The sequence below is a fragment of the Lissotriton helveticus genome, chromosome 4_1 (assembly GCF_964261635.1).
Source record: "Lissotriton helveticus chromosome 4_1, aLisHel1.1, whole genome shotgun sequence".
Taxonomy (NCBI): domain Eukaryota; kingdom Metazoa; phylum Chordata; class Amphibia; order Caudata; family Salamandridae; genus Lissotriton; species Lissotriton helveticus.
The window spans coordinates 784,559,167-784,571,627 of NC_136063.1; the positions used below are offsets into that span (position 1 = coordinate 784,559,167).

The following is a 12,461-nucleotide window of genomic DNA, read 5'->3' on the forward strand; positions in this document are numbered from 1 at the left end:
CACCACCCTTCTGGACAACCTGTCCAATCTCGGACTCAAACAACTTGTTGACACCCCCACTCACATAGCCGGACACACGCTCAACCCCATCTTCACCTCCAGCAAGCACATCTCCTTCGATCACACTACAGCTCTCCACTGGACGGATCACAGCTGTGTTCACTTCAGCTACAAAACAACCCTGACCCACAACCGTCCACAACCCATTCCCCGAAGAAAATGGAACAAAATCACCACCGAACAACTCCTCACATCACTCAGCCAAAACACTCCCACCCTGGCAACAGACCCAGACCTAGCGGCCACCAACCTCAGGCAATGGATTACCCACAGTGCGGACGAACTAGCACCCCTGAAAAAACACCAGTCGAAATCACCCAGCAAAAAAGCTCCCTGGTTCAATGATGACCTTAAAAAATCCAAGAAGACATGCCGCACCCTGGAGAAGAATTGGAGAAAAGAACCAACCTCAGACAACATGGCCTCCCTCAAGACAGCCACCCGCAAACACCACCAACTGATCCGATCCGCCAAGAAATCAGCACTTAAGGACCGTCTCGACAACAATTCTCATAACAGCAAGGAACTCTTCAATATCATCAAAGAATTCACCAACCCTCCCGCAGCATCCAACGACATCACTAACTCCCAAGACCTCTGCGATGCGCTATCCTCCTTCTTCTACAACAAAATTGCCGACATCCACAACAGCTTCAAGAATACTCCCAATGACCAACTCACCCCACCCCCTTCAGATCCCACCCCTCCAACTAACTACCTCAACTCCTGGAACCCAATCACCATTGAAGACACCATTCGCCTCATGAACTCAATCCACTCTGGCTCACCTTCTGACCCCTGCCCCCACTACATCTTCAACAAAGCTGACTCCATCATCGCTCCCCAACTCCGCGATGTCATCAACTGCTCCTTCGACTCCGCCACCTTTCCAGAAATATGGAAACACGCCGAACTCAGCGCCCTTCTGAAAAAACCAACAGCAGACCCCTCAGATCTGAAAAACTACCGACCCATTTCCCTCCTCCCTTTCCCGGCCAAAGTCATCGAGAAAGCCGTCAATAGCCAATTAGCAGCCTTCCTTGAATCCAACAACTCCCTGGATCCCTCACAGAACGGCTTTCGAGCCAAACACAGCACCGAAACCGCCCTCATTGCGGCGACCGACGACATCCGAGCACTCCTGGACAACGGTGAAACAGTGGCCCTCATTCTACTCGACCTCTCCGCCGCCTTCGACACTGTCTGTCACAACACCCTCATACAACGCCTCAACAACATCGGCATACAAGGAAAAGCCCTGGACTGGATCATCTCATTCCTAGCCGGGAGAACACAGAGAGTCCGACTCCCCCCATTCTACTCAGAGCCCACCGAAGTCATCTGCGGCGTACCTCAAGGCTCCTCACTCAGTCCCACCCTCTTCAACGTCTACATGAGTCCCCTCGCCTCCATCGCACGTCAACACAACCTCAACATCATCCCCTACGCCGACGACACCCAGCTAATCCTTTCCCTCACCAAAGACCCCAACACCGCCAAAAACAACCTTCACGAAGGTATGAAAGAAGTAGCCGAATGGATGAAACAGAGCCGCTTAAGACTCAACTCAGACAAGACGGAGGTGCTCATCCTAGGATCCTCCCCCTCAGCTTGGGACGACTCCTGGTGGCCTTCCGCTTTGGGATCTGCGCCCACACCCACAGACCATGCACGTAACCTTGGCTTCATTCTAGACTCCTCCCTCTCAATGTCCAGACAAGTCAACGCCGTATCGTCCTCCTGCTTCAACGTCCTTCGCATTCTCAAAAAGATCTTCCGCTGGATCCCCCTCGAAACAAGAAAGACTGTCACCCATGCACTGGTCACGAGTCGACTGGACTACGGCAACACACTCTACGCCGGAATTACAACAAAATTGCAGAAAAAGCTCCAGCGCATCCAAAACGCATCAGCGAGACTCATATTAGACATCCCGCGCCAAGAGCACATCACCGGTCACTTAAAAAACCTCCACTGGCTTCCCGTCAACAAAAGAATTACTTTCCGCCTTCTTACCCACGCACACAAGGCCCTTTATAATCTAGGACCCGAATGCCTCAACACCCGACTGTCCTTCTACTATCCCACCCGCCAACTAAGATCATCCAATCAAGCCCTCGCCGCAGTCCCGCGCATCCGAAAAACCACCATGGGTGGCAGATCCTTCTCCTTCCTGGCTGCCAAGACCTGGAACTCACTCCCCACCCACCTCCGCCTTACTCTGAATCACATCTCCTTCAGAAAAGAACTGAAAACATGGCTATTCGATAAAAAGTAAACCCCTCCCTCCAGCGCCTTGAGACCCTCTGGGTGAGTAGTGCGCTCTATAAATGCATGAACTTGAACTTGAACTTGAATAATCTAGTTTCAAGGAGTTGACCTTTCATCTCTCCCTCTCTCTCTCTCTCTTTCTCTCCTCTCTCTCTCTCGCTCTCTGTAGATTGTAACTCTGAGCAGCCATAAAGCTGTATAAAGTTCATAAGTAAAATTGAAAAGCAGCTAGCCTTTTCCCTAGTTTGTAAATAGTGGTGTGCGACTCACCTATACATGGTCCATCAGGAAAGATTTTAAAGACGTGGCAATTTACTGAAATATTTGAAAAATGCTCAAGAAAACCAACCATCACACTACTCACTCCACAGATGCAATTCAGTTTCAATGTTGATTTGAACAACAAGCCTTGATATGGCACCTACTACTGGCATTGAAGTGTCTAATCATCCAAAGGAGCATATTTAACCACACTTACCCTGCGAGTAACTGTTGGATCTCGTTGAGCTTTTGAAATCAGGTGTCCAAGAAGGGTATTAGTTCTGAGGAAATGCAGCCGGATATTAGTTGCCTTGGTGAATTCTCGCAAAATTGGAGAATGCATGAAATTTTTAGCTCCAGGACGTCCATTCACTAAAGACACCACAATCTATTAGAAAACAAAACGTGAAGGCTTCATAGTTTATCCATTAGTATTTGGTATGGTATTGACATTGCATGGTCACCAGCATTACTGATCAATCAATATGCTTATCGATACACACAAAATGTTGTAAGCAGTCTCTAAGCATAGCTAGCTGTATGTTTGCTATGCTATTGGAAATCAATAAACCATTCATCAATCAGAAAACAAACTGGCTTATAAATATAACAAGACCTAAATGCCATTTGTCGCTGAACACAAAAAGCATTGTCAAAGTGCAATGCTAGTTCATTTATTGCATGCTAAGAGGCATACATAATACAGGCACACATGCACACACTTTGGGGCTGATTACGATGTCGGTTGGAAAGGTTCTGAACAGGATTTGGATTTGGATAATCAGATTCGGAACCTATATTTCCAACCGAATCGGATACATTTCCGACCGACCGATTACGATGCAAGGAAACTGCTCGGGCTGTCTGATTCGGTACCGAATGGCATTCGGACAGCCCGAGTCGTTCGGAGCCGAATCATACAACGCTATGGACACTGTTTCCGACCGAGCGATTATGATGTCTGATTCTGACAGCCGTTCTGAATCGGTCTGCCCAACAGGAAAAGGCTGTTGGTATCCGACTTTGGGGGTCTGTAGTAGGCCCCCCTTCACCTGTAGGCCTCTAGTTGGGGCCCGTGGGGGTATCCATGGGACACCTCTTTACAATCATGCACAGTATGGCAGGCACCATGGGGTGCCCGTCACACGGTGCAAGGTATTCTCCAAACACCCCTTTCTTCAATGGCAGCCTGTGTTCTCATTCAGAACACAGGCTCCCATTGAAGTAAATGCGAGTCCGACCGAAAAATGTTCGGATGCATCATAATCGGTTGGTCGGACTCGCAGAACCCCATTGGTCGGAAACGATTCTGAAACTGACATCGTAATCAGGCCCTATGTGTACATTTCTATTTTAAGTGAAATTCACAAACTACTTGTGGAGCTTTACAACTCTGCATTTCCTATATATTTTATGTGCAGAGATCATCGCTTTGACTGAGGAGTATTCGCAAACGTAAGTTAAAAAGCATAAAGTGTAAACTTACAAAAAGTTTAAGTTTACCTTTGTGAATCAGGCCCATAGAGAATGCAAATATATGGATGCAAACTAATACACATTTAGACTCCCATTTTCGCAAAGTCTGACAGAAATACAGGTACCCATGAATATAGTGAAAAACATACAGGCTTTCTTGCAAACCGGGCAACAATCATACATAGCCCAGTGCAACAGGTCGCATTTGGTGCTATGCATCAGTGGAAGAAAGGATGATGTTCAGCAAGGGAGAAAAAGCATCTGTAGAGATTACCGCCTGCTTGGAAAGGATCTCTGTGTCTTCAGTCAGTGCATATTCTCAAAGCAAAGTCGAGTGCTGAATGGGTGCCCTTGCTCAGCATTCTTTTTCGTTTTTCAGACAAAACTGGAGATATTTTCAGTAAAGTAAAACATTAGTAGCCATGATGTGCAGCGAGTGTCTTCATGCAGATCAGAGAGAATGTTTAATTACTCTGTGTCAGACCCTGCTCAGGCAGGGTTGGGGGTGGTCTAGGAAGGAGCTTTGCTTTAAGTGCAGACAGTGGCAACTAGTCCCATACTGTGGTAGCTGAGGTCATTTGCACTGTGTCCTGGGGTCTGGCTCTTAAAAGTACAACCCTTTTTAGCACTTGACACCCAGGGTTGCAAGGACGAGTAGTCACATGCTCCTCTGGGATGTGGCGTGTGGGGGTAAGAACTCAGAATTCAATAATCAAACCATTGACACTATTAAGGGTCCTATTCACAAAGGTAAACTTACATGTTAATAAAAGTACATGTGTAACTTTACTCTTATGTTTTTACTACTTACTCTATTCAAAATGTATAAGTCTAAATTTACTACATAGTGTAGACGTACATGTCTTCACCCCCAAAATTCAGGTGGCTCCTTATCAGGGACGTCAGGGCACAGACACCCTGTGAGGCTCCTGCACCTTTTTTCATTTGGCAGTGTCCATGAAAACACACATTTCTTGTTTTCATGAACGCTGCCAGTGCACAGGTCAACCATCTCTGCCTCAGCTTCACAATCCTTATAATAGGAAGAGGAGTAGGGGGCTGAGGCATGATCCAGATACCCAGTGCTGTCAAAATACAACACTCTGTAGCTGGCTGCCTGAATTGCACCTGTCTAAGGGGAATATTTCAGACACAATCCCCTCACACAGTCACAATCCATTTTATTTAGCAGACATACTGCACATACCTCAGGCAGCACAGTGGCTTTCAGGGTGCATTTTGGTGCATCTTTGAAGCTAATGAAAAGCCACATAGTGCAGCAGGTGCAGGATCCCCATCACTATCCCAGCTGCTTATAGGACTGTACTTCCAGTCCTATCAAAAAGTTGAAAGAGGGATTCAGGTGGGTCTTGCCCTTTTCAAACCTGCCCTTGCTCCTCTGTCTGGCTCCTCATTGGAAATCATGGCTTTCTGGCTCCATTGTCCAGCACCAGATTACTGATCCGCTGCCATGGATCCTCCAAGTTGCCAATTAAGGGGCCTATTAGGATGGTGGAGAGACCGTCCACAGGGGCAGCGGCGGTCCCTCCGTGCAAAATAGGATGTGACCGCCACCCTGGCAGTCACATCCTGTATTGTTAACATTGCGGCGGGTGCTGGTTGAAGCAGCACCCGCCGCAATGTTAAAACTGCAAGCAGTGCATTTGCAGGCACAAAGCGGCAGGCACCGCGCGGTGCCTGCCGCTTCGTGCATGCAAATGCAGGGGGGTACCGTAGGTACCCCCCATGTGCACCCCCACCCCCCCTTCACCCTGGGGGCCCACAACGGGCCCCCAAAGAAAAGACCGTATGCCTTTTCGTGGCGGCATAGCCGCCGCGGAAAGGCATGTCCCAGGGCAAATCCTAATATGACTCCCCGTCCGCCGATGACCCCCCAGCCATCCTAATCTGGCGGGGGGTCTTTCAACACACCGCAGCGGTGAATCCGCATCCTCCGGGCCGGCGGTGGCTGCCGCCGGCCCGGAGGATGCGGATTCACCGCAATCATAATCGGCCCCTAAGTAAGCAAAGTAAAAAAAAAGAAATATTATTTCTCTATTTATATGAATTTGTGAGTGATTGAGAGAGAGTGGCATTGAGTAAAATGATGTGTGTGAGTGTGTTTTAGAGTGTCAATGAGAGTGAACGTGAGGGAGAATCTGAGTTTGGGAGTGTGTATCAATAAGTGGAAGTGAGTATTAGGGAATGAGTGAAGGAGGTTGAGTGTTTCTGATTGATTGGAAGTTGTAAGAGGGAGAGCAAGACAGTCAGGGTTGTACCTATTAATGGGGAAGCAGGTGCAGCTACATCAGGGCCCAGAGTCAGTGAGTGTGTATAGGTGTGTTAGTAAGTGAGAATGCGATCAAATATTAGTATGTTTGTGAGTAAAAGAGGTCGTGAGTAAGAATGAGTAAGTAAGAGAATGTGAGTTAGAATGAGTGAGGTGGAAGAGAGGAAATGTGGGAGGGAGAAAGTCATAGACACTGGAAGTAGGGGGCTGAGGGTACTGTAAACCCCCCCCAAAAACCCATGCTTGTGTTCAGAAGGTAAATGAGCAATAAAGATGCCTTTGAATTTTATGTTTATGTTATCACATTTCCTGCATGATCAAAGATCAAATGTCAAGCTATGTGCTCTGACAAAATGCTGCTTATTTTAACTAGAAAACTGGTATTTACTTTTCTTTCTCTGATTGAAATGTGAGAAGATTTTGTAAAAGTGATAAAGGTGACAATCTTTCTGAGTTACAGGCAGTGAAAGGAAAGGCAGTAGGACGTCATGTTTTTCTAACACACAACAAAATGTAATTACCTGTAAATAAAATATACACATATTTCAAAATATTTCAACAATTAGTAAAGCACAAATGAAGCATTTTTTTGTCATTCTGAAGTATGATGGACACAAACATTTTTATAGGCTAAAAAAAATATTTGCTGAAACCTGATTTGTGCACCTTATCATTTGTACTATATAGTTTTATCAGTAAAACTGCACTTCTATGCAAATTCAGTGGTGATTGCAATGTAAAATGCGCAGTCTATAAATGACAGTACACTAAAACACAAGCGCCTCAAAATGCACCACCAGCTACATACCACACCTGTATTTCTCTCCAGAATGGGCATGGCACATTTGCTACAAACAACACAACTAGCAGAATGGGGCATTGAAGTCACTGTCCTCAGGGCATCTAAATACCCACACGTTCTCATGCCCACACAGGGCCTTCAAGAACATACTTCTGTCCTCAAAGGTACAAAGCCTAGATGGGCGGACGAAAATTGGGAGTCGAAGAACCCCGCTAAAAATTAATATACTGCAAAACGACAGGCAGTGGTGTGTGCAGCGACCCCAGCAAGGACTGGACAACACAGTGGCTCCATGGAGACACGGTCCCTAACCAAATATATACCCATGGAAACAGTGCATGCTTAAACCCACTTAGGGGTCAAGCTCGCAAGCTAACCATCATTTCATGGAATACAGCCGGGCTAAGTAATATTTTTAGCGGCACGGCTACTCACGACTACCTGGCACAGGGGGACATACTGTGCTTTCAGGAGACCTGGGCGAGGACAACCACCCCAATAGGCGGTTTCTACGAACACTTTAAATCAGCTACCAAAAGGACTATCTTTGGACGTCCGTCAGGGGGCCTTTCCATCTTCGTAAGCCACGCTTGCAAATTTAAGATCACCGAACTAAAACTGGTGCTACCTGACCTGCAAGCGATCATAATAGAGGGGTTGAAATCGGGTCAAAAGTCCCGTCCCCTTTTATTAATCAATTGTTACATCAATCCGACCAAATATCAAATGCCTCAGGCTATGGAACCACTCACTATCACACTGGAAGATCTACTCATAAGCCTAGCGCACCACGATGTAATAATTGCGATGTAATAATTCCGGGTGACTTCAACATAAGAGGCCTGGGTCTGACCCCCGTTGCACCGACAAGCAAGCAAGCAAGAAGTTAGCCCCTTTGCTTGAATTTCTCTCAAATTTTAAACTGCAATCAACTCACGGAATACAAAAAATGAGCAATCCTGCATGGACCGCCAAACCGACCTTTAGAAATGTCTCCACCATAGACTACATCTTTACTAATGAAGGGCTGGCCCATAAACTTTGTGACTTCACTGTGGACGACAGAGATGAAAGCGACCACAGGCCTCTCCGTGCCACATTTATTCTGGCACGGGAACGGGTGGTATCCCAGGAAATAATCGGAGCAACCACAGGTGAGGAACATCATCTAGTCCTCAAAAGAATAAAATGGTCGATCAATCTTAGCCACAGATTGTCAGATTTTGTAGCCAGCAGGGAGGCAGAACTCAGCTCACAATATACAGAAAACATTACACACTTCTGGGAAATTCTGACTAAGGATTTATTTAAGTGCCTGGGTAACATCAACCACCCAAGAAGCTGCCAAAATAACACCAGTCCAAGACGCCAAAATTCGCGGAGTTTGACACAGAGTAAGCGCGCACTCAACATGGCAATCAGGGCAAAAAAGAAAGGCATTTATTTGCCAGGGAGGTCTTCCATCTGTGCCCTGCGAGCCAACTATAAAAAGAAAGTCTGGGAGCTAAAAAGGCAGCGGACAGAACAAAACTGGCTTACAGTGTTTTCATTAATTAAAGAAAAATATAACAGTAAGTTATGGTGCTACATCAACAGCCTGACCCCCAGTGGAGCACACAAGGAAAACAGTGTTGCAGGGATTGTGTGGGAACATTATGCCAAGGGGCTGTACACCTGCGAGCTAAACCGGGCTAACCCCGGCAGTCTAGAGTGGTCCAAGGCGGCAGCTGTAACCATCGATACTCAAAGCGTGCCGATTGAAGTCCCTAGACAGAGTCGACCCGCTAAGTACACAGAGGAGGAGGTTTTAAAGTACATTAAGGCCATTAGAACCGATGGAGGCCCCGGCCCAAACGGAATCCCTGCCCAGGTTTTTAAAATCGCCTCAGCCTTTTTTGCAACCACACTTACCCCACTATTCAATCACTCATTCGCTACTGCAACCCTGCCAACCTCCTGGAAAGGCTCAGTCCTATTTCCCATTCACAAGAAGGGTGACCACTCGAACCCGGCCAACTACAGGCTCATAGCCCTTTTAGACATAGAAGCCAAGGTATACGCCCGTCTTCTACTAAGGGACTTGGAGGCCTGGGTGGATAAGAACGGCATTCTCCCGCCCTCACAGACCAGATTCAGGGCCAATAGTTCCACCCTGGACAACATCATAGCTCTTTCTTACCTTGCGAAGAAGGCCAACACGTGGAATAAGCCGCCATTGTATTGCTGTTTTATAGACTACTCTACGGCCTTTGATCGAGTGAACAGAAGTCGACTATGGGCAAAACTCGAGTCCTGGGGGCTCCCCCAAGTCCTGCTAAAAGTCATAAAGGCACTCTATGAGGGAACATGGGTCCAGGTGAAATTAAGTCCCACAATTACAACAGCAAGAATTAACACCAACTCCGGACTTAAGCAGGGGTGCGTCCTGGCCCCCCTACTTTTCAACCTGTACACAGCGGACATGGGGCAAGCCCTGAAAGATGCCAACTTAGTACCTCCAAGATTGGGGAAGCTGGTCTTGGGCACGCTCCAGTACGCTGACGACACAGTGGTCATGGACCACACCAGGGTGGGTCTTCAAAGAGCTTTAAATAGCCTGGCAATCTACAATAAGGAAAATGACCTACGAATCAACGTGAGTAAAACCAAGATAGTAATCTTCGGCAAACACCACCATAAAAAAGAAGCAACATGGTCCCTGGGGGAGCACCGTATCATTACTGCCTCATCTTATACCTATCTAGGAGTCTGGGTGTCCGAGAGGGCCTCCGCAGCCAAACACCTAAAGGAGCTAAAACCAAGAATAGACAAAAAATTCTGTCTTTAAGACGCTTAAGCTACCGCCTGGCCAGCCCTTCAGTAGAACCGATGCTGACAGTACTTAGGGCAAAACTCATTCCCTCCATTACGTATGGCCACATTGCCTACCCTGGTGCACTCGAGAAAATGGTCAACGCGGCCCAGGCGAAAGCGTATAAGATGGTGCTACAGGCCCCCAGACAGGCCAGGAATAAAAGGCTAAGGCTTGAAATAGGCCTGAAACGACCAGAGTTGGTACTACTGGGGGACCTGATAAAATACTACATCAGAGCACTGAAAGCTCCTGAAAACACCCTAAAGCACGCCTTAAAAACGGTATTTGGTGAAGTGGGCTCCCCATGGCACGCTAAGGTGGCACAAGGCATTGACCTACTGAAAATCAAGGGTAAGAGTTTGCCCCTTCATGAAATTCCATACTCTGCCTGGGCCCAAGCAATAAAGCGCCAAGTTCAGTCCATCTCGTTCGATCTTGATCTCTTATCGCTACGGCACAATCCATTAACCTTGGCCCTGGATAAGTCTTACATCCCTGGCAAACCCCAACCATATCTGCAAGACGCACTAACAACTCATGCGAGAAAGAAAATCCTGTATCTGCACCTCCTGGCCCTCATGATCACGGACTTCAACCCAAAATGGGCACGAATGGATGCTGCCATCGCCTGCCAATTATGCAACTACCGCAGAGAGTCTTGGTTACACCTGCTGTGTTGCTGTACAAAGTTGGCTAGCGACCGCCATCGCTTGTTGCGCCCGGCCTTACGGAACCTAGGCCATAGAACATGCAGAGAGGCCTCGGACTGGTGCTTCTCAGAAACTACGACCTGTCTATTAGCCAGGGTCGGCAAGTTCACCCACCAAGTCAAAAGGGCACTCGACCTCCATCAAAAGGCCACCGATCCTAAGGGTCCCTACACTGTGTAAGGAGCGCTAACTGGAGCCCTAACGATGTCAGCTTACGGTTAACTCAGGGCGTTCCCGTAAAGTAACTGGACGTATTGGATCCAGGAACTAAATGAGGGTTGGATAAGGGCCAATGAAGAACCCATCCACTGTGATCTGGCGGTGCAATGTGCACGACCACGTGGAACTTCCACACTTCTCCTAGAAGAACCCACTCACTGTCAACTGGCCGTGCCGTGTGAATGACCATGCCGAACTTCCACACTTCCCCCAGTCTCTAGAAGGCGTGAAGTTAAGAAACACACAAAACTTTGTTCTCTTTTAATAGTACTTTGTTTGGACAAAAGTGGTAAAAACAGTCAGTACTTTATTTTAATATTGCACATATGGTTTTATTGGCCTGCTGGGGGGGGGGAGGGAGGGGATGTTCCTGTGTTTTATACTGTAAAGATTTTAAGTAATCGCACAGTTTAATAAATTTTGACATTTGCTACACTTATTTTTTGGGTGACACATTGAGTATTTTCAAATCCCTATGACTTCAGTGATGTAACATTGATGGCAGAACGCATCAATGTTACATCACTGAAGTTTCTGCACTACTTGAGTGAGGTTGAGTGAGGCATATTTTGAAATAAATGGGATGTACTCCGGGATGGTATTACACCTCACCACTTTTAAAGACCTCCAGCCGCCACATGAAATAGAAATCTCTGCCACTGAGGTAGTGATCCCTTTGTGGTAAAGTATAGGAACAAGTTAAAGAGTTTATTAAACTTTTAAAAACAAAGTTAACATATTTTATCATAAAATTCATGTAAATTAACTGTATATATTTATCTTAAATGTAGAAAAAATGTGCTACAGCACTAGTACCATCATTTTGAGTTAAATACTTAATTTAATGAAATACATGAAATTACATTTAATTTTTTTAAGGGTTTGTTAAAAAACACCTAAAGTAAAATGTTTATATTTATTTATAATGCATTAAAAATTATGTATAGAATTAATTTAGGCTAATTTAATACATTTTGTGAATAGTTACATTTATTCTTAAATAGGAAATGTTACTAAAATATTTTAAAGTGAACTATTTTTTATTTATGCATAAGATTCTAGCCATTTAATTAAACTGAATACGATGTTGTGTATATATATATATATATATATTCACTGAAAAACCATAGGTTATAGACCATATATAGTTAGGAATTTGCATTTACAAAACCTTGAAAATTCACTGAAAAAACCATAGGTTAGAGACCATATATAGTTAGCTGGACATTTTATTGACATAAAACCAATGAAATTCCATATATAGTTAGTTGCACTAACTATATATCGCGCACCCGCAATCCACTGCTGATGATGTCACATATTACATCATTCATGACATGGTCAGTGACATCACTGATGACATCACTGATGACATCTCAAATGACATCACTGATGACATCACTGCTGACATCTCAAATGACATCACTGATGACATCATCTAGTGTCTGTGTGTTTTTGTAAAGTTTAAATATGTTTTGCATATTGAAGAATGAGTGGATGTATGGAAGACTGAGTGTG

At 45.7% G+C, this 12,461-nt stretch overlaps 1 protein-coding gene across 1 annotated transcript in view; it reads right to left on the bottom strand.

Annotated features, from left to right (window-relative positions):
* LAMA3 (laminin subunit alpha 3) overlaps positions 1-12,461 on the bottom strand; it is a 1,062,926-nt gene that overhangs the window by 780,384 nt on the left and 270,081 nt on the right. Inside the window, exon 5 of the mRNA XM_078687418.1 lies at positions 2,810-2,980. Within this exon, the coding sequence (XP_078543544.1) occupies positions 2,810-2,980 (171 nt within the window). The remainder of the gene's footprint in view (positions 1-2,809; positions 2,981-12,461) is intronic.